Raw genomic sequence first — 22,087 nt, forward strand, 5'->3', positions numbered from 1 at the left:
TTGTTGGGAGGGGTAGAAGAGAGCAGACGAGGAAAGGGGTTTTTTAGTCGGTCAGGACTAGACCTCATCCCCACACTAGCCGGCCGACCAACACCCAAGGCCAGGTGTATGTTTGCAGATTTTTCCCCAACCTCGTTAAAAAAAAAAGGTTTTGTTGGGTTGTGTTTTGGGTTGGGTTGAATTGGATTGAGCTGGAAATTCTCATTCAGGACAGGCTGAACGAGGAAATAGAGGTCAAAAAGCTATTGAGCGAGAACCAATATGGGTTCAGGGCGGGAAGGTCGACGGTGGACGCGATTAGGAGGGTCCAGGAAATGGTAGAGAATATCAAAAAGAAGGCGGTTAAGAACCAGGACCTATGTCTGATGATCTTGCTAGATGTTGAAAACGCGTTTAATTCTGCTCCATGGGCTAGAATAATACGCGCCCTGGAGAGAGAAGGCGTCAGAAGATACCTTGTGAGGATGATCCAAGCCTACCTGTCGGAGAGGGAGGTGGTGGCTCCGAACGGAACAGTATGGGAGACTAACAGCGGGGTTCCACAAAGTTCGATACTGGGCCCTACGTTGTGGAATATATTTTACGACGAGATACTGCGAATGGATATGGAGCGTGGAGTGAGATTAGTGGCATATACTGATGATCTTGTCCTCATCGTATGCGCCAAAACCAAGGAAGAGGTAGACGACAAGGCTTGTTACGCGACCGAGAGAGTCATAAGAAGACTAAACGAGATGGGAATCAGGGTGGTGGCCAAAAAGACCGAAGTGGTAGTCCTACAAGGAAGACGAAAGGTGTCAAAAATGAAGGTAGACATTGTAGGTCAAACGGTGGAAAGTTCACCAATGGTAAAATACCTGGGGGTTTATCTCGATAAGGACATGAGAATGACAGCGCATGTCAGGGAGATCACGGAAAAGGCTCTGAAGATGGCTAATATACTTAGGAAGATTATGCCAAACGTGGGGGGACCAATAAGCAGCAAAAGGAAACTGCTAGCTACTACTGTTACGTCGGTCTTGCTGTATGCAGCGCCCACCTGGAGTAGAGCATTAAAATATAAGTGCTACAGGAAGATGCTTAACGCAGTAAACAGGAAATTAGCGATAAGTATAACATCAGGGTACTGCACGGTCTCTGCAGAAAGTATCGAGGTGATAGCGGGTATGCCACCTATGGACCTGCTGGTGGAAGAAAGAGTCTCCCTACACGAAAGAGGGAGAGAGAGCAAGAGCGAGATAAGGGAAGATCTGATGAGGAAATGGCAAAATAGGTGGGATCAGTATGAAGGATGGGCCAGGACCATTATTCCAAAGGTAAAACCATGGATGGAAATAAAGTGGGGGGAAGTTGACTACTTCCTAACACAAGTGATAACGGGCCACGGTATTTTCGGAACATATCTATGTAAGATCGGGAAAGCATTATCTGCACAGTGTTGGTTCTGTGGGTTAGTGGATACACCAGAACATACGGTGTTCCACTGCCCGAAGTTTGCGGCGGACAAGACGAGGTGCTTTAAAGAGTGTCCGGAAACGGTGACCAAAGATAACATCGGGACACTAATGCTAGCCGATGGCGAGACTTGGGAGAAAATCGGAGGGTACCTCAGAAACATTATGAAGACCAAACAGGAGGAGGAGTGGAGAAGAGGGGGATATTTCCCCCTCGGCCTGGTAAGTTTATGTTTTGATAAATTTCAAAAAGTTGAAGATTTGTTTTTACCGTTTCATACCATAACCACCGAAATGGTGGGGACGAGAGCGAAACTGAAGAAAGTGAACGACTCCGAAGAAATGCCCGGAAGGGCGGTTCCGGAGAAGACGAGGAAAGGAGTTTTTAGTGGGTCGGGGTCTTCGATCCCAACCCCACACTATCTGGCCGCCCAACACCCCAGGCCAGATGTCTGTTAGCAGATTTTCCCCGACCTCATAAAAAAAAAAAAGGGGTTAGGTTGGAACTGATTAAAGCATTGCAAGAAATATGATAAGGGTATGCAGAAATAGACTTCTATGTGACCCAGGAAAAAAGATTGATAAAAAATTAACGCTGTTATCGATTATTTAAGGGAGATAATGAGGAGAAAGGAACGCGATGAAAAATTCATCATCACGTCAACATTTGCTGATGAAAAGAACCCATGAAATGTAGTTGGAAGCAGTGAACTCCAAAGTAACGCCTTTTCGGCGGAGTCCGAAGAAATAATAGTTCCACACCCCCGAAGTACAGAAGATACTTCCAACTTCAAGACTTGAAGCACCCACGAGATTATTTTGCAACTGTCATTTGATTTAGATGTAGCGAGAAGATAGTTATCGATTTAAGGTTGCAAGGCATCTAGGGCATTTAGGGCTATACCCAGATAAATAATGTAGATGGATATTTGTTACCTTAGCCTCACTGTAATAAACATCATAAAAATGTGATTAATCATTCTCCTTGTAAAAATGTTCTTTGTGCATTTTGTCAACAAAGTAATGAAACGTTTCGTCATAAATACGTGTTAACAAGAATCAAAAATACTCCTCCCAAAATACAACGGTATTTTTTCCGTCTTCTTTGGCCGTTGAACTTAAAATTGAAATCGTGTTTTATTTGGGTATTAAACCAAACAACAAGAACAATGGTGAGTCCCTCTTTAAAACACTTCTTTTTTAAGTATACTTTATTAAATTGTTTTAGAGTACAACGTCTGTAACTGTTTTAATTTATTTATTATTCGTGCTGTTTCTTTTGTGTGAGTGTCAAAAATTTTTAATGCAAAGTAATGATTTGGATGGAATATTTAAATTTTCGATAAAAAATCTTCGAAGAATGTGGTTTTATAAAAATTTTAAATCAAGAAATGAATACATAGCTATACCATAAAAAACCTTTATTTATTTACAGATTTTTTTCTTATTATTATTAAGTACTTAAACATTTTTTATAAAAAAATTATAAAAATACTTTTTCTTATATTAATTTTATTAATATGTACAAATTAATATCTAATAAAATAAGTCTTGTAATTTCCTTCTTTTTGTACTTTTTTATGTTACGTCACCACATCTTCTTTCTTAATTTCCACCAATTTTTCAATTTCAATCATTTCCTCACCATCATCATCATGAACGACTTCTTGAAATTTCTTAGGTTCTAAGCGATTATTAAAAATTTGCAACCAAACCGTAATCATTATCATCATTACAGCTGTTATTCCAAACGTCCAATTTGGTCCATATTCAGTGTAAATGTATGTTACAAATACAGGACCTAAAACTCTCGAAAAACACCCAGATCCAGTCATTAACCCCATCCAAAGACCCTATAAAAAATTCTTTTTAATTTAAATCAAGATTATTTTAATCCTTACTTGTGGTCTTGTCCCTAAAATTTTCGAAAAAATCGTTTGAATCAACGTAACACCAATCGGATAACCAACAGCGGTTAATCCATAACCCAACAAAAATTGAAACAGGGTCATTTTTCTCGTTGTAAAACACCATTTTTGATTAGATGGACAACCAACCAATTCAACTAATTTATTACAATCCAATAAATTTAAATTAGACTCATTAAAATTTAAATTCGATTGATTTAAATCAAATTTTGTTTTGTTAAACGTATTAGTGATGTTCATATTGTGATTATAACAGAGTAGTTTATCGTGAAAGGGTGTTAAACGAGACGTTGAATTATAAATGGTCGGATTCGTTTCACCCCATGGGATATAAACGCCTCGTCCCAAAACCATGAAGAGAAATCCACCCCAAATCATCACTTTAACTTCCGGAAACATTTTACATAAAGGACTAATTGCCGCAAAGCAAACGCATGCGATTACTGCTCCAACAGACATTAATAAACCCATATAATAAACTGTGTCCGCTTTACTCCAAGCAAATTGATCCATTGTTAATGGAGATCCTAACGTTTCCAACAGCATAAAATTAAAGACGATTACAAAAAATGCTACTATTAAAGTCCAAGCTGATAAATAATCTGGTTTTATTCCTTTCCAAGTTTCTTTTTCAGTTTTGGCGCCTTGTTTTAACATTGCTTCTTTAGCAGCAATTTTTCTTTCTTTAAAAAAAAATGGAAGGAAAATGATAAAGTTGAAAATTGATAGGAACACATTCAACCATCCGGGGGCTGTGTACATATTTATTTTTAATTTTAAAAATTCGATTCCTTCATCTCCAAATGGTACAGCAAGCGTTTGAAGAGCCGGGCCGATTATAAATCCCAAAACTTGACACAATGAAATCATTGAAATCGCTTTTGTGCGTTCGCTTATAGTTGTCGCTGCCGATAAATATGATCTACAAGCTGCAATATTTGCTGGAAAGACACAAAAGAATTTATTTGCAAAAATTTATATTAAACATTTTTTTTAACCAACCTGAACTAACTCCTACTAGAAATCTAGTCCATAACATCCAATGTTTTCTTTGAGTAATAGGAAATAATTCTAGAATTGAATACGTTCCGCTGGCGATTGTAAAAACAAGTAGCGATAATAAAACTGGGATTCTAATTGAACCTAATTTGTTACTCCACCATCCAACTAACGGTGAAAAAAGCATTTGGCCGAATGGATTTGCTGCTACTATGTAACCCATAAATTCTTTTCCAGCTGTTGGATCTAACTAAACAAAAAAAAAAATTATAAAAAAATTTCAATTTAATTCTTCTGCCTGCAATATTTAGTCGTCTATTAGCAGTATCTAGTCTTTTGCCAACAGTTTCTAATCATCTGCTTGCAATATTTAGTAGTCTAATAACAGTATATAGTCCTCTGCCAAAAGTGTCTAGTCTTCTGCCAGCAATATATAGTCGTCTAGTAAAAGTATACAGGCTTCTGTCAGCAGCATCTCGTCTTCTGCCAACAGTATATAATTTTTTAGTAGAAGAATATAGTGCTTGCAAAAAATAGAAAGGCTGTTTTAATAATATAAAACCACCTATTTTAAGTACAATGAAGTTATTTCTTATCATTGGACAATCCTGGAAGTCAGTACCACGTGATTTTGAAACAAGCCTAAGTATAAGCGGTAAGAAAACATCTGGAATTACACTGGCTATGTTCTAACAGAAAGAAAATGTTGTAACAAAAGTTGTAAGAAATTTTATTCTTAACAATATTGCTCTCTTTCACTTTTGCTCATGGATGCGTAAATATCGAGATAAATACCAAAGTGAAATTAGATGAAAATTAGATGAATTCCTAATTTTACGAGTTAATAGTAACGCTCGGAATTCGGAGCATATTACAAAAAAACTTTTAGAACAAAAATTGTAGGAAATTTCATTCTTAACAATATTGCTCTCTTTCACTTTTGCTCATAGATGCGTAAATATCGAGATAAATACGAAAGTATGAAAATTAGATGAATTCGTAATTTTGCAACTTGATAGTAACGCTCGGGATTCGGAGCGTTTTAGAAAAAAACTTTTAGAACAAAAGTTGTTGGAAATTTTATTCTTAACAATATTGCTCTCTTTCACTTTTGCTCTTAGGTGCATAAATATTGAGAAAAATAGGAAAGTATGAAAATTAAAGAAATTCGTAATTTTACCAGTTGATAGTAACGCTCGGGATTCGGAGCGTATTATAAAAAAACTTTTAGAACAAAAATTGTAGGAAATTTCATTCTTAACAATATTGTTCTCATTCACTTTTGCTCATAGATGCGTAAATATCGAGATAAATACGAAAGTATGAAAATTAGATGAATTCGTAATTTTGCAACTTGATAGTAACGCTCGGGATTCGGAGCGTTTTAGAAAAAAACTTTTAGAACAAAACTTGTTGGAAATTTTATTCTTAACAATATTGCTCTCTTTCACTTTTGCTCTTAGGTGCATAAATATCGAGAAAAATAGGAAAGTATGAAAATTAAAGAAATTCGTAATTTTACCAGTTGATAGTAACGCTCGGGATTCGGAGCGTATTACAAAAAAACTTTTAGAACAAAAATTGTAGGAAATTTCATTCTTAACAATATTGTTCTTATTCACTTTTGCTCATAGATGCGTAAATATCGAGATAAATACGAAAGTATGAAAATTAGATGAATTCGTAATTTTGCGACTTGATAGTAACACTCGGGATTCGGAGCGTTTTAGAAAAAAACTTTTAGAACAAAAGTTGTTGGAAATTTTATTCTTAACAATATTGCTCTCTTTCACTTTTGCTCTTAGGTGCATAAATATCGAGAAAAATAGGAAAGTATGAAAATTAAAGAAATTCGTAATTTTACCAGTTGATAGTAACGCTCGGGATTCGGAGCGTATTACAAAAAAACTTTTAGAACAAAAATTGTAGGAAATTTCATTCTTAACAATATTGTTCTTATTCACTTTTGCTCATAGATGCGTAAATATCGAGATAAATACGAAAGTATGAAAATTAGATGAATTCGTAATTTTGCGACTTGATAGTAACGCTCGGAATTCGGAGCGTTTTAGAAAAAAACTTTTAGAACAAAAGTTGTTGGAAATTTTATTCTTAACAATATTGCTCTCTTTCACTTTTGCTCTTAGGTGCATAAATATCGAGAAAAATAGGAAAGTATGAAAATTAAAGAAATTCGTAATTTTACCAGTTGATAGTAACGCTCGGGATTCGGAGCGTATTACAAAAAAACTTTTAGAACAAAAATTGTAGGAAATTTCATTCTTAACAATATTGTTCTTATTCACTTTTGCTCATAGATGCGTAAATATCGAGATAAATACGAAAGTATGAAAATTAGATGAATTCGTAATTTTGCGACTTGATAGTAACGCTCGGGATTCGGAGCGTTTTAGAAAAAAACTTTTAGAACAAAAGTTGTTGGAAATTTTATTCTTAACAATATTGCTCTCTTTCACTTTTGCTCTTAGGTGCATAAATATCGAGAAAAATAGGAAAGTATGAAAATTAAAGAAATTCGTAATTTTACCAGTTGATAGTAACGCTCGGGATTCGGAGCGTATTACAAAAAAGCTTTTAGAACAAAAATTGTAGGAAATTTCATTCTTAACAATATTGTTCTTATTCACTTTTGCTCATAGATGCGTAAATATCGAGATAAATACGAAAGTATGAAAATTAGATGAATTCGTAATTTTGCGACTTGATAGATAGTAACGCTCGGGATTCGGAGCGTTTTAGAAAAAAACTTTTAGAACAAAAGTTGTTGGAAATTTTATTCTTAACAATATTGCTCTCTTTCACTTTTGCTCTTAGGTGCATAAATATCGAGAAAAATAATAAAGTATGAAAATTAAGGAAATTCGTAATTTTACTAGTTGATAGTAACACTCGAGATTCGGAGCATATTACAAAAGAACTTTTAGAACAAAAATTGTAGGAAATTTCATTCTTAACAATATTGTTCCCATTCTCTTTTGCTTATAGATGCGTAAATATCGAGATAAATACGAAAGTATGAAAATTAGATGAATTCGTAATTTTACGACTTGATAGTAACGCTCGGGATTCGGAGCGTTTTACAAAAAAGCTTTTAGAACAAAAGTTGTAGCAAATTTTATTCTTAACAATATTGCTCTCTTTTACTTTTGCACTTAGATGCATAGACATCGAGAAAAATACGAAAGTATGAAAATTGGATGAATTCGTAATTTTACGAGTTGATAGTAACGCTCGGGATTCGGAGCGTATTACAAAAAAACTTTTAGAACAAAAATTGTAGGAAATTTCATTCTTAACAATATTGCTCCCTTTCCCTTTTGGTCATAGATGCGTAAATATCGAGATAAATACGAAAATATGAATATTAGATGAATTCGTAATTTTACGAGTTGATAGTAACGCTCGGAATTCCGAGCGTATTACAAAAAAACTTTTAGAACAAAAATTGTAGGAAATTTCATTCTTAACAATATTGCTCTCTTTCACTTTTGGTCATAGATGCGTAAATATCGAGATAAATACGAAAATATGAATATTAGATGAATTCGTAATTTTACGACTTGATAGTAACGCTCGGGATTCGGAGCGTTTTACAAAAAAACTTTTAGAACAAAAGTTGTAGGAAATTTTATTCTTAACAATATTGCTCTCTTTCACTTTTGCTCTTAGATTTACAAATATCTAGAAAAATACGAAAGTATGAAAATTAGATGAATTCGTAATTTTGACGAGTTGATAGTAACGCTCGGGATTTGGAGCGTATTACAAAAGAACTTTTAGAACAAAAGTTGTAGGAAATTTTATTCTTAACAATATTGCTCTCTTTAATTTTTGCACCTACATGCATAGATATCGAGAAAAATACGAAAGTATGAAAATTGGATGAATTCGTAATTTTACGAGTTAATAGTAACGGTCGGGATTCGGAGCATATTACAAAAAAACTTTTAGAACAAAAATTGTAGGAAATTTCATTCTTAACAATGTTGCTCTCTTTCACTTTTGGCCATAGATGCGTAAATATCGAGATAAATACGAAAATATGAATATTAGATGAATTCGTAATTTTACGACTTGATAGTAACGCTCGGGATTCGGAGCGTTTTACAAAAAAACTTTTAGAACAAAAATTGTAGGAAATTTTATTCTTAACAATATTGTTCTCTTTCACTTTTGCTCTTAGGTGCATAAATATCGCGAACAATAGGAAAGTATGAAAATTAAAGAAATTCATAATTTTACCAGTTGATAGTAACGCTCGGGATTCGGAGCGTTTTACAAAAAAACTTTTAGAACAAAAGTTGTAGGAAATTTTATTCTTAACAATATTGCTCTCTTTCACTTTTGCACTTAGATGCATAGACATCGAGAAAAATACGAAAGTATGAAAATTGGATGAATTCGTAATTTTACGAGTTGATAGTAACGCTCGGGATTCGGAGCGTATTACAAAAAAACTTTTAGAACAAAAATTGTAGGAAATTTCATTCTTAACAATATTGCTCCCTTTCCCTTTTGGTCATAGATGCGTAAATATCGAGATAAATACGAAAATATGAATATTAGATTAATTCGTTATTTTACGAGTTGATAGTAACGCCCGGAATTCCGAGCGTATTACAAAAAAACTTTTAGAACAAAAATTGTAGGAAATTTCATTCTTAACAATATTGCTCCCTTTCCCTTTTGGTCATAGATGCGTAAATATCGAGATAAATACGAAAATATGAATATTAGATTAATTCGTTATTTTACGAGTTGATAGTAACGCCCGGAATTCCGAGCGTATTACAAAAAAACTTTTAGAACAAAAATTGTAGGAAATTTCATTCTTAACAATATTGCTCCCTTTCCCTTTTGGTCATAGATGCGTAAATATCGAGATAAATACGAAAATATGAATATTAGATTAATTCGTTATTTTACGAGTTGATAGTAACGCCCGGAATTCCGAGCGTATTACAAAAAAACTTTTAGAACAAAAATTGTAGGAAATTTCATTCTTAACAATATTGCTCCCTTTCCCTTTTGGTCATAGATGCGTAAATATCGAGATAAATACGAAAATATGAATATTAGATTAATTCGTTATTTTACGAGTTGATAGTAACGCCCGGAATTCCGAGCGTATTACAAAAAAACTTTTAGAACAAAAATTGTAGGAAATTTCATTCTTAACAATATTGCTCTCTTTCACTTTTGGTCATAGATGCGTAAATATCGAGATAAATACGAAAATATGAATATTAGATGAATTCGTAATTTTACGACTTGATAGTAACGCTCGGGATTCGGAGCGTTTTACAAAAAAACTTTTAGAACAAAAATTGTAGGAAATTTTATTCTTAACAATATTGTTCTCTTTCACTTTTGCTCTTAGGTACATAAATATCGCGAACAATAGGAAAGTATGAAAATTAAAGAAATTCATAATTTTACCAGTTGATAGTAACGCTCGGGATTCGGAGCGTTTTACAAAAAAACTTTTAGAACAAAAGTTGTAGGAAATTTTATTCTTAACAATATTGCTCTCTTTCACTTTTGCACTTAGATGCATAGACATCGAGAAAAATACGAAAGTATGAAAATTGGATGAATTCGTAATTTTACGAGTTGATAGTAACGCTCGGGATTCGGAGCGTATTACAAAAAAACTTTTAGAACAAAAATTGTAGGAAATTTCATTCTTAACAATATTGCTCCCTTTCCCTTTTGGTCATAGATGCGTAAATATCGAGATAAATACGAAAATATGAATATTAGATTAATTCGTTATTTTACGAGTTGATAGTAACGCCCGGAATTCCGAGCGTATTATAAAAAAACTTTTAGAACATAAATTGTAGGAAATTTTATTCTTAACAATATTGTTCTCTTTCACTTTTGCTCTTAGATGCGTAAATATCGAGAAAAATATGAAAATTTGATGAATTTGTAGTTTTACAAGTTGTTAGTGGTATCACTCAGAATTCGAATCCAATTCTCGGGTAGTGATTAAAAATTTTTATCTCAGAAATTAAATGAGATTTAAAAATCGAATTTCGTCACAATAAAATAGATAATCTTTTTTATATAACCCTAAAATAACTGAATTCCATTTCAAAAAATAGATTTTTGACGAATTTGGAAAAAAATTTGTTAAAAAAAATCACAATGTTGCTATTACAACATTTAAGCAAGCTTATACATGTTAATGGATTAATTCGTATTGTCATTTAACTATTTCAAATCCCTATCCATCTACAACTTTAATGTTTAAATGTTATCATCTCAAATTCATGCACATCAATTCTCGACAGATTATCATCAATAATTGAAAAGTATTGGTCCAATCAATTAGATGCATGAATGGACACGGATGTGCATTACATATTTTAAAGTGCTACTACAATTTTAATTCCGATAATTTAATCAGACTCCTGACGATGACACAAAATTGTCGAAACTAATTTTACTTCTAAAAGTTACTTACTTTATCTAAATACGGCCAAACTCCGGTTAAAATAATACTAAATCCTAATGAAATAAGGAACATGGTGAAATAAATAATATAAATCGATCTCCATCGTTCTTTATGCTCAATTTCTGATTCTATTTTGGATTCAAATGGTGTTTTTTGTGATTTAAAAAGATCTTTAACTCTTCTTATATAATCCATATTAATTTAATCTAAAATCAAAGAAAAACAAATCAATAAAAGGTTAAGAATTAATTAGATAATATGAACAAACATACAATTTTCATTGAAAATATCTATTTACAACCAACATCTATCTATTTTAAGTGGCATCTGTTCGAGATTCGAATTGTAAACAATTTCAAGATAAAGTTTTATCAAAAAAAATTTTTTCTCGTTTACTGCCGCAGTTTACAGACACAAAACGGGCTGTCAAAACGTTTCTAAACAGTTTATTGTTGCTTATCATTGATAATTGTATTTTTATTTTTAATAATTTTAAATTTTCCACGAGTACGATCTCACAGACGGCTATAAATCATAATTTTAGTTCGGTGAGTTTAATTTAATGACGCATGAATTGCCACAAAAGTTGCAAAGTAATTTAATACAACACTTGGAAACACCTTGAAATATGGTTTCATATTAGTTTCTCAACCTTTAATAATTTTGTGCAAGTTTATCATCATATATATGAAAATATCGAAGGATGTCATGGTCCCACTACGACAAAACAAAAACGAAACAAAAAAAATAATCACCGGAAATGACAGTTTTAAAATTCACGAGATAAATAAATACCACTTTTTTCTTCTTTAAAAACAATTATTTAATTTATTTTTATTAAAAAGGCTACAATTCAAATAAGACTTGAGTACACAATCAAAAAAGATTTTAAAAAATTACAGAAATCTGTAAACAATGTTAATTTGAAATTTTTGTGATGTTACCTTCTAATCACCTTCAACGAACAACAACATAATACTCAAAATAAAAACACGACAATTGCTTTAATAATAGCTTGTTGCTATTTAAAAATTTACCTTTCGTTTCAATTAAGAAAAAGGACAACAATCACTTTAAATTTTTTTTTGTTTTCTTTTAATAGTTACGAATTCGATTACTTTAAAAGATTTTTTATTCGAATTCTATTTGAACTTGGTCGCTATTTCAATCGCGCAAAACGTTCGGGCGAAGTTTCGCAACTGGCGCACACCGAAAACATGATTCACACTTTGTTATAAAACGGGACAAAGAACGTTAACGCAGAAAAAGAATGAGTAGTAATAATAAAAAAATAAAGAGGTAGTACTGATAGGACAACATTCAAACCGGCTACTAACACAAAGGAAACCGTGCGTTAAACTGTACACGGTCGGTCGCATTTCCGTAAGAAAGAGAAAGCCCGTACTTTTTATAAACTTGCATAGTATTTAACTTTGTGGCTTACAACGACATCTAGTGGAGAGTGAATTAAGTTGTTGTGTGTTACATCAAGGTTTAGGTAGAAATTTAGACAACACAAAAAAGATTTCTTTTTTTTTAAGCCAGATGAAAATCCAAATAAACAAATTTCAACTAATTTTCATACAAACTAGTTTACTGGTCGATCTAAGTGTTAAAGCACTTGTTGATCTTCCAGCAAACACTATATTATATTAAAGACGAACTAATTTGTCCAAGCACGATCGTACAATTTTATACAATTCACTAAAAGTAGTACGCTAAATGAAATCCCTTACCTTTTTCAAAAATATCTTTGGAGGAAGAAATAGTAATATGAAATAGTAATGAACATTTATAATTGTAACAGGATTTCTTCCTGATGATGAGGGCTCACATTCCTCGAAACACGTAGAAAAAACAAAAAATAAATAACATCGATAAGTACAAAGAAAATAATTTGATCCATTACTCACGATGTTAAGAAGAATGAACAACAATTACAAACAGTAATATAGTCAACGGAGGAAGATTGTAGTTCAAAAGAAGATGGTTATAAACTTGTACTATGAACGAAAAGTTAGCATGTCCTACAGTCTTCCTACGCACAGGAACATTTTGCAAAATGTTAGATCTGGTGGAGTAAAGATGATTTAGCAACGTAATAGGTAAACAGTACTTATTTTTATAAGTGTATATTCAGATAGCAATAACATATAGGTGTCTAAGTGTTAGAACATTTGATTCCGCAAACAGAGTGTCACTGGGAAACCTGCTTGGTCTGAATAATGAGATCCGTAGTATTGATTTCTGAACCACTTGCACACGATGAAAGTACTTTTCAGCGGCATTACTCCAAGCTAACAAACCAAAGTAAAGCACCGACTGAACAAAAGAATAATAGATAGATAGATAGATAGCCATTTATTGTCACCAACAAAAAGAAAACAATTATATAAACTTTTGTACATTTAACACTAAATTAATATTAATATTGTAAACTTTATTGTAACCTTTCATTTATGGTACAATTTAACAAATCAAAATCAAAATTTAACAAATCTCTTTTTGTCTTTGGGTACCATTCTAGGATTTTCTTGATCCATATCTTATCTTTTACTCTTATAATATGATCCGCCCAATTCCATTTTCGGTCTAATACTATTTTTCCAATATCCTCAATGTTTAACTTTTCCCTCATCCATTCATTTGTTTTTTATCTTTCTTCGTAATGCCAATCATCCTTCTATGCACTGCCCTTGCTGTTACCCTAACCTTTTTAATCATTTTGTTTGTTAATATCCATGTCTCGCATCCATAAATCATCACGGGTAGGACACACATTTCCCATAATTTTTTCTTTTTCTCCATTTCTATGTTTGATTTCCATTTATTTTTGTATCTGTTAAACATTTGCCATCCCATTGCCATTCTCCGTGTTATTTCTTCTCCTGTGTTTTTAGTTGTAATCTTCTGTCCGAGATATACCAAATGCTCTACTTTGTCGAATTCCTTTCCATTAACAATTATTTTATTTTTTTGTTCATAATTTACGTACATTGCTTTTGTCTTGTTCATTTTTCTCTCCAGACCAGTTTGCTTTTCTCTTCTCGATATTGTTTCCAGCATTTTTCTTACTTCTGTTTCGTTTTTTCCTATAAGTACTATGTCATCCGCAAACTTTAGCCTGTTCAACCATTGCCCATTTATTCTTATTCCCAAGTTTTTCCATTCTTCTTCTACAAACATTGTTTCCAATACTGCATTGAATAGCTTTGCGGAAGTCACATCACCTTGCTTCAATCCATTTCCTAGAGTTATCGCCCAGTTATTACTGTTCATTTCGATGTTTAGTTTTAAGTTTTGATACACAGGGTGTTCCGTGTCTCAACCGACAAACGTATGCCATATATTTTGGGGGGTTATTACAATCAAAAAATGGTATATCACCTATAGGTGAATTACTCTTTATTTCGGAGATACAGAAGTAATTAAAAAAAGTTATAGTTAGTCTTGACAATTTAATGATTTTTTGTCTGAAGCAGTTTTAAATGCAATTGAAGAAGTCGAACGTATGGAGAATTCTGCACTATGATGGACTTTATCCCTATCATTTACACAAAGTACAGCATTTACTTCCTCAAGATTTAGAAAACCGAGTATGGTATTGTCAGTGGTTGCAAAATAATTTAGAAGTTATTTCACACATACTTTTTACGGATGAGGCCCAGTTTACAAGGAATACCATTCCACGTAGTTCTCACCTCAACAACAACACACGTAGTTCTGGACGGATCAAAACCCACACGAAACAATCGTGTGTCTTGTTAAATGATCATCTTGTTGGGCCTCATTTTTGCATCAAATTTTGGGGGACAACTCGGTCACCTGACTTGTCCCATCTAGATTTTTTTCTGTGGGATTGCCTCAAATCTCGTGTGAGTAGTAATCGTAAACCAAATACACGCGAAGAGTTGATTAACAGAATAGTTGAAGCTACTAATTCGCTAAGGAAATTAACTGGCAACATTCTATGACACGAAGGATAGCTGCATGTTTAGAAAATGGCTGTTCTCATTTTGAACAGCTGTTGTAATTTTGTGTTAATTAGTAAATTAATAAATTTTCCTTTACCATTTTTATCTTTTTTTTGTTTTTTTTAATTTTTATTTCGATATCTCCGAAACAAAAAAGAATTCACCTATAGGTGATATACCATTTTTTGATCGTAATGACCCCCGGAATATTTGGTATAAGTTGGTCGGTCGAGTCACAGAACACCTGTATATAGTTTAATATACGAATGTACTGGTCTTCCATACCAGATGTTTGTATGATCTGTAAAATAAAAAAAACGCTTTCTCAAAGTCTGCAAATAATAAAATCATTGGGAAGTCATAGTCATTCGATTTTTTTATCAGTTGCTGCACAACTAAAATATTGTCTAGCGTGGAGAAGTTCTTCTTAAATCCAGTTTGATCTTCGGAGGATGGTAGGTGTTGCTCTATTCTCCTTGTGATTATGGACATAAATATTTTATATATCACCGGAAGTAAACTTATTGGTCTGTAATTGCTGATCTGTTCCCTATCTCCTTTTTTGTATATTAAGGCAAGTATAACTACGAACCAGCTATCAGATATCTTTTTTTGTTTCAAACAGTTATTAAAAATTTCCTTCAATATTATCATTACATGGTTTCCACCTGCTTTTATTTCTTCATTTCTTATCTGATCTATACCTCCAATTTTTGAAACTGAAAAACATATCAATTTTTGATAAGATATGTCAACTTATTTGGATCCAAGATACAAAATGAATTTTTTTTATGCTGATTTAACTAACGAAGCAACTTTAAAAAGAGGATGCTTTAATTAATAATTGGAAATATTTCCACAAGGATCCTTCAAGAAATGAATTTTATACGAATTTTTAAAACTAAATCGGCGAAAATTGCAAAATTCATTCAAAATTCATTGGAAAGAGGACACTTTTATTAACACTTTGGGAATCCACTTTTGTGGAATCTCACCCTCGATAGCCTCATGAAACGCCTAAATCTAGCCGGTTTTAAAACCGTTGGCTACGCAGATGACCTGACAATCCTCATAAGAGGCAAGTACGCTAATGTACTCCTCGACAGGATGCAGGAAGCACTCAATCTAATTGAGAACTGGTGTAATAAACAATGCCGTTCCGTCAATCCCAAAAAGACAGAGATGTTTCTTTTTACACGCAATCGCAACATTGGCAATCCTAGACTGCCAACGTTCGCTAAAATTCCACTTAAACTGTCTACAGAAGTCAAGTACTTGGGCTTAATAATAGACAGTAAGCTAACGTGGAAATCCCACCTAGACAATAGAGTTAATAAAGCTTGTGTCGCCTTCGGCCATTGCCGGAGGGCTGTCGGGAGGACTTGTGGTCTGTCTCCCAAGATAGCCCTGTGGATCTACACCGCCGTTGTTCGACCAATGCTAACTTACGGTGCGGTGGTATGGTGGACTAGAACTTCTAAGTCTACCGCCACCACTGCGCTTAATAGAATATAGAGACTCGCGTGTCTGTATGTTACAGGTGCGCTGCGATCAACCCCCACAGCGGCCATGGAAATCATGTTAAATTTACCACCACTCAACCTACATATCCAGGAAGTGGCGTTGGTAACCATGAAACGACTACAATCAGTAGGAACTATGAAGGATGAGGACGCTGGCAGCAGTTCAACACTCTGGAGGGAAGCAGTGCTAGACACACCCCTACTCGAGTGTAAGACTGATCACAGACCAGCAAAATATGTTTTCTCAAGGAAGTACCTCACCCACGTCAGTCCCACAGTTGTAGATGTACATAGAACCTTAAAGATCTACACTGATGGTTCAAAAGGACGAAATGGTGCAGCACCACCGTCATACAAGCGGAACTAACTGCTATTAAACTTGCTGCTGACTGCATTGTTGAATCCAACAAGCGGGGTAAGTGTTTTACTATTTTTACAGACAGTAAACAATCTCTTTTAGCTTTAAGCAGAGTTATTATAACGTCTGCAGTAGTTATGGATTGTCACAAAGCACTGGAGGAGGCCGCGAAATACAATTCTGTCAGAATCCAGTGGATTAAAGGGCATTCCGGCTCCAAGGGTAACAACCACGCGGACAGGCTAGCCAAACGTGCTGCCGGTAGAGCGCCCTGTGCACCCGAGCCGATAATTACCCCCTCCTTAGCCACTCATATCGAGTTAATAAAGCACATTACCCACAAAAAATTTTTAAACGGGTGGGACCGTACCCCGGGCTGTCATCTCGCTAAGGAATTGTTAAAATATCCTTCAGCCGCAACAGCCCAGTTTTTCGTAGGGCTCGGTAAAAGTGCCCTTCGCACTGCCACAGGTCTCCTCACGGGACACTGTAAAGTAAATAAGCACCTTCAAAACATGAAGCTTGCTGATTCTCCTCTCTGTCGAGCCTGTGAACAGGATGACGAGACGGTTAAACACATCTTGTGTGATTGCCCCTCTCTGACCGACCTCAGAATGAGGACCTTCGGGGAGGAATGGCCAACCACAGATGACATCAGGAATGCACCTCTAGGAGCTGTCCTAGCCTTTGGTAAATCCTTATTGTCGATTATTTCAAAAATGTATTTCTCAAGAACTAAAAGCGATTTTTCAAAACGGCTTTTTGCATTAAAAAGAGGATACTTTAATTAATAATTGATGATATTTCCACAAAAATCTTTCAAGAAATTAATTTTATAGAGAATTTTGAAAATTATCGATGAAAATTGCAACATCGAAAATTTTATGAAAACTTCAAATATTGTTTTCTCAAAAACTAAAAGTTATTTTTCAAAATGGGTTGGTTCATTGGAAAGAGGACACTTTTATTAACCCTTTGGGATATTTTCATACTCATATTCCAAAAACTGGATTTTCTACAAATTTTTAAAACTTAATCGTCGAAAATTGCAAAATTCGAAAGAATTGTCGATTATTTCAAAAATGTATTTCTCAAGAACTAAAAGTGATTTTTCAAAACGGCTTGTCGCATTAAAAAGAGGATACTTTAATTAACAATCGAAAGGGATAACAGCGACAGTTTTGTTAGTAATGAATGTGATGATGAATTACAAGCAAAAGAAAGAGAAGAAAACTGGACGAAACTGCAACAAGAGATATTATATATCGTATTGGGATTGTTACAATGAGCTTGCTAATGGCAAACCTTACATAAATAAAGTAGTCAATGAAAAAAGTCCTATTGGGGTTGAACTTGATTATTATCTGCAGTGTCCAACACCTAAAAGAGGTAGTAATTCCTGTGAATGGTGGAGTACTAAGTAATACGTTTTTAATATCCGGCCAAAGCCGGATATTAGGTAAGTATCCGCTATCCGGCCGGTTTTAAAAAATGTTTGTAAAACTTTTGTATTGTTGCTCGTTTCAATAAATTAAGTCTGTTCTGATTGAGCTAAAAATGCGTTACGTAATGAAACCAGTGCGGTAATGAACTTCATTACGTAACTCAAATCACCTTAAATGAGTGTGGTAATGATGACTTATCCAAGCAGTCGTAAATAAATATATTTCTTAATCATTTATTTTAATGTATAATTTAGTACAATATAATTGCTAATGAAATTACCCATCTATCAAATCTTTACATTGTTTAAATTATTATCTATTATTTGGTATTTTTGCTGGAATCAACTCTCTTCAGTTACAACGTAGGGATGAACTCTAACTAACTCTTCTGGGCCGATCCTGGTTCTTTTATCCCCGGTGGAACATGTGAACGTGTTGTTTGTGATATTGAATCCAGTAACTTCCTGGCGAAGGTTTTTTGGGAATCCTTTGTCTGAACCAAAAGGTTTCGCTACCCTTAAAAAACTTTATTGCTCCCGGTGAAACATGCAAACGTATTGTTTGCAATGTTTTGGAAACAAGACCCGGAACTGCCCGGCGAAAGTTTTCTATTATCCGGATGTCCGTCACAATCTTAACAACTTCTTCTATCTTTATAAAGTCTTCAGAGCATAAGGTAAACTGATTCTTAGTATAAAGCTGCTTTAATACTCCAATTTTCGTACCCAATTAGTTAAGCTCGTTGTCTTTTACATCTACCACAACTGCAATAATGCGTTTTCCAAATTGAATTTTGATTTTTTTCTTATCGCCAGGATAGATTCTTTCTTTTTCGATATTGGCTTTTCGTTTATAAAAACTTCTTGAGATGTCTCTGAATCGTTACATTAGAATCATCAGTTGTTGGTTTCTCATTTGTCATTTGCCGTGTCTCTGCGGTAAAACCTAAGATTTACCGAGTGTATGGTGGTAAAAGTTCGAAATGAACCGTATTCGCAGAACACTTCGGACTTTTACTATTCAGAATTGGTAAGTGTTAGGTTTCACTGGAAAATCTTAGGATTTACCGTAGTTCGGACTTTTGCAGTAACATATACACTGTTCTTTATATGTGCATCAACTATAAATTGAGGATGATGTCAGGCAGTTTCTAAAACTCATCATTCTCAATATCTATTTAATAGATCTCATTGATGTAACAACATTAAAAAAAATCCTTTTAGAATGATTTTGTAACCAAACCATTAATTTCAATATCACTAAAATAAACGTGCAAATTATGGTAAAACAGACTTTGTAAAAAGAAAAAGGAATCCTTTTAATTACCCCCTTCAGAATTTCTTGCAATACTTCAAACTAACCCAATAATTTCACACTTTACTTAATTATATCCTTATTTCTTATCAATTTTGAAATTAGCACAAATCAATAAAATGTGACTACCAACACATTTGCCTATAAATACCATTTATAACCATAAAATTCCTCACAATTTATATTACACAAAAAAATAACTTTCTTCTACAACAAAAAATAAAAGATGACAAATTATTTTTCATTAAATTGGTTTATAATAAAAGGTGCCGGATTGTATATTCCACCAAAATCTTCGAAACCGTCCACAAAAATGATTTATCTAATCCACAATTCATTCTGCTTAATTTACTCTTGCGTTATTTTCACTTTGTGCGAAGTGTTAGAATTTGGAAAATTTTCGTCTAATTTGCCATCGATGATAAAAATCGCTAACATGGTGATGACAGATTTTTTGGGAGATTTAAAAGCAATTTTATGGTTTTGGAATAAAAAGAGGATACAAAAAATTATGGAAACGTTAAATTCATATTCTCAAATTTACAAACCTTACAAAGATTTCATACCGGAAAAAATAATCGAAAAGGAACGAAAAATCAAGGATTTGATTACAATTTCTTATTTGGTTATTGGAATTTCAGTTTCGCTGAGTGCGTGTGTTATGTCATTTAAAGATTTAATTTTAAGTGATTATCAAAAAGAAAATTTTAATTTAAGTTTGCCTTACTCAAGTTTTATTCCTTTTAATTATAAAAAATCTAAAATTAATTTTGGATTTGCTATTTTGTTTCAATTATTTCCGGTTTATAATTTTGCGTGGATTATTGTTGGTAAGTTGATCTCAATTACTGAAAATCTCATTTAGAAAGTTATGTATTTATAGGTTTTGATACAACATATATGGGAATTATAAGTTATATATCAGCACATTTACAAATAATTCAAGGTGCTTTTAAAACTTTACGGGAAAGATGTTTGATGGAATTAAATATTAAAGCTATAAATAATAAAGTTTTTAACAATCAATTAAAAAATCCATTAAAACTCCAAAGAGAAATGGACAAAGAAATCAATAAAATAACAAACCACCTTCAAGTTATTTTAGAAATCAGCAAAGAAATCGAATCGATTTATACTTTAGTCGTTTTATGTCAAACAATCGTTTCTTTAATCGTTTTATGTACGTGTTTGTACATGATCTCTTTGGTTGAAGCTTTCAGTTTAGAATCGGCAAAAGAATTAGCTTACATGTCAGCAGTTGGTTGCCAAACTTTTCTTTATTGTTATTTTGGAAATAAAGTTAGGATAAGTGTAATTAAAAAAAACTTTTTTATAATAAATTATTATACATTTTCTTTTTTGTAGAGTGAAATGTTGCCGTTGGCGATTTATTCAATGGATTGGTTATCAACCACCACATCATTTAAAAGAACGATGATTATTAATATGATAAGAATGCAAAAAGGGATTTATTTTACAATTGGTAAATTTACACCGTTAACTTTATCGACTTTTGTGCAAATTTTAAGAGGTTCTTATTCGGTTTTTGCTGTTTTAAAAAATTCTTCATCGTAAACACTAAATAGAAACACGATTAGTTGTAGTTGTAACAGCGTTTTAATTATTATTCAGCGTTAGATAGTTACATATTTTTATTGACCTAAAACTAGAACTAACACTAGACCTAGAACTAGAAATATTCCGATTGTTTTTAGTTCTAGATCTAGTATCAGTTCTAATACCAGTGTTATTTCTAGTTTTAATTGTTATTCAGCTTTAGATTGTTGTATATTTTTTATTGACTTAAAACCAGAACTAACACCAGACCTAGAACTAGAAACACTCGGAGTTAGCCGTCTAAAGCGGTCTTAAGAAAATGGGTCAGAAGAATAGTTAGTTTAATATGTCAGGTAAATATAAGGGACTTCAATCCAGAATAAAACAACATATTTTTTCTGCCCATTTTATACCATGCGCAAATCATTCATTAAATTTAATTGGAAACGCTGTTGCAGAAAGTTGCATGGAAATGACCACCTTTTTTCAATACCATTCAGCAATTGTACGTATTTTTTCAAGTGCTACACATAGGTGGAATGCATTACAAAAATGTTGTAAGAGCAAACACTGGTGTATCAAACCTATTTGTGACACCAGGTGGTCTGTTCGTTCCGATGCTGTGAAATCCTTAAAGGAAAATTATGAAGAAATTAAACATTGTTTACGTCATTTTTCCTCAAACAAAGATGAGAAACCATTAACAAGGTCCGAAGCTGCCGATTTACATAAAAAACTTGATACATTTGAGTATGTACTGTTACTTACTATATGGGAAAAGATTTTAGAGAGAATAGATGCTTCAAAGAAAACTATACAGCAGTTTTAATATATGATTCATTGATAGATTTCATACAAACTGTTAGAGATGATTTTGACAATTTAGAAAGAGACACAGAAAAAGTTAAAACTATTTCATGATGAAATTCCAGAACATGAAATAAGAGTCAGTGGGAAAGAACATTTTAAAGTTAATATTTTTTTTGTTGTATGCAATTCTTTAATTAGCAACATTAAAAAAAGATCTGAGGGATAAAACTATTAATAATAA

At 33.1% G+C, this 22,087-nt stretch overlaps 2 protein-coding genes and 1 long non-coding RNA gene across 5 annotated transcripts; 2 read left to right on the forward strand and 1 right to left on the reverse strand.

Annotated features, from left to right (window-relative positions):
- Positions 1-1,998: 1,998 nt before the first annotated feature.
- On the forward strand, positions 1,999-3,015 carry LOC139429534 (uncharacterized). The gene is made up of 2 exons (XR_011640087.1): positions 1,999-2,626; positions 2,683-3,015. It is a non-coding gene; the product is annotated as an uncharacterized lncRNA (long non-coding RNA).
- Positions 2,861-12,237, reverse strand: LOC111425094 (CLN7/MFS domain-containing 8). 3 transcript variants are annotated; one of them, XM_023058866.2, is made up of 5 exons: positions 11,810-12,237; positions 10,875-11,071; positions 4,385-4,631; positions 3,356-4,323; positions 2,861-3,307 (listed from the first exon to the last, which is right to left on the reverse strand). In XM_023058866.2, exons 2-5 carry the CDS (start codon positions 11,058-11,060, stop codon positions 3,038-3,040), a joined length of 1,671 nt encoding a protein of 556 aa, XP_022914634.1. In that variant the 5' UTR covers positions 11,061-11,071; positions 11,810-12,237; the 3' UTR covers positions 2,861-3,037. The 3 variants fall into 3 exon arrangements, with proteins under 3 accessions (XP_022914634.1, XP_022914633.1, XP_022914637.1); XM_023058865.2 differs by having other exon boundaries at positions 11,903-12,221; XM_023058869.2 differs by lacking the exon at positions 11,810-12,237 and adding an exon at positions 11,138-11,803.
- Positions 12,238-19,705: 7,468 nt separating this feature from the next.
- LOC111425100 (odorant receptor 2a-like) lies at positions 19,706-21,054 on the forward strand. The gene is made up of 3 exons (XM_023058876.2): positions 19,706-20,295; positions 20,349-20,790; positions 20,845-21,054. The coding sequence occupies exons 1-3, from the start codon at positions 19,706-19,708 to the stop codon at positions 21,052-21,054; spliced, it is 1,242 nt and encodes a 413-aa protein (XP_022914644.2).
- Positions 21,055-22,087: the final 1,033 nt, after the last annotated feature.

This window comes from Onthophagus taurus, chromosome 3 (genome assembly GCF_036711975.1).
Source record: "Onthophagus taurus isolate NC chromosome 3, IU_Otau_3.0, whole genome shotgun sequence".
NCBI classification, from domain to species: Eukaryota; Metazoa; Arthropoda; class Insecta; order Coleoptera; family Scarabaeidae; genus Onthophagus; species Onthophagus taurus.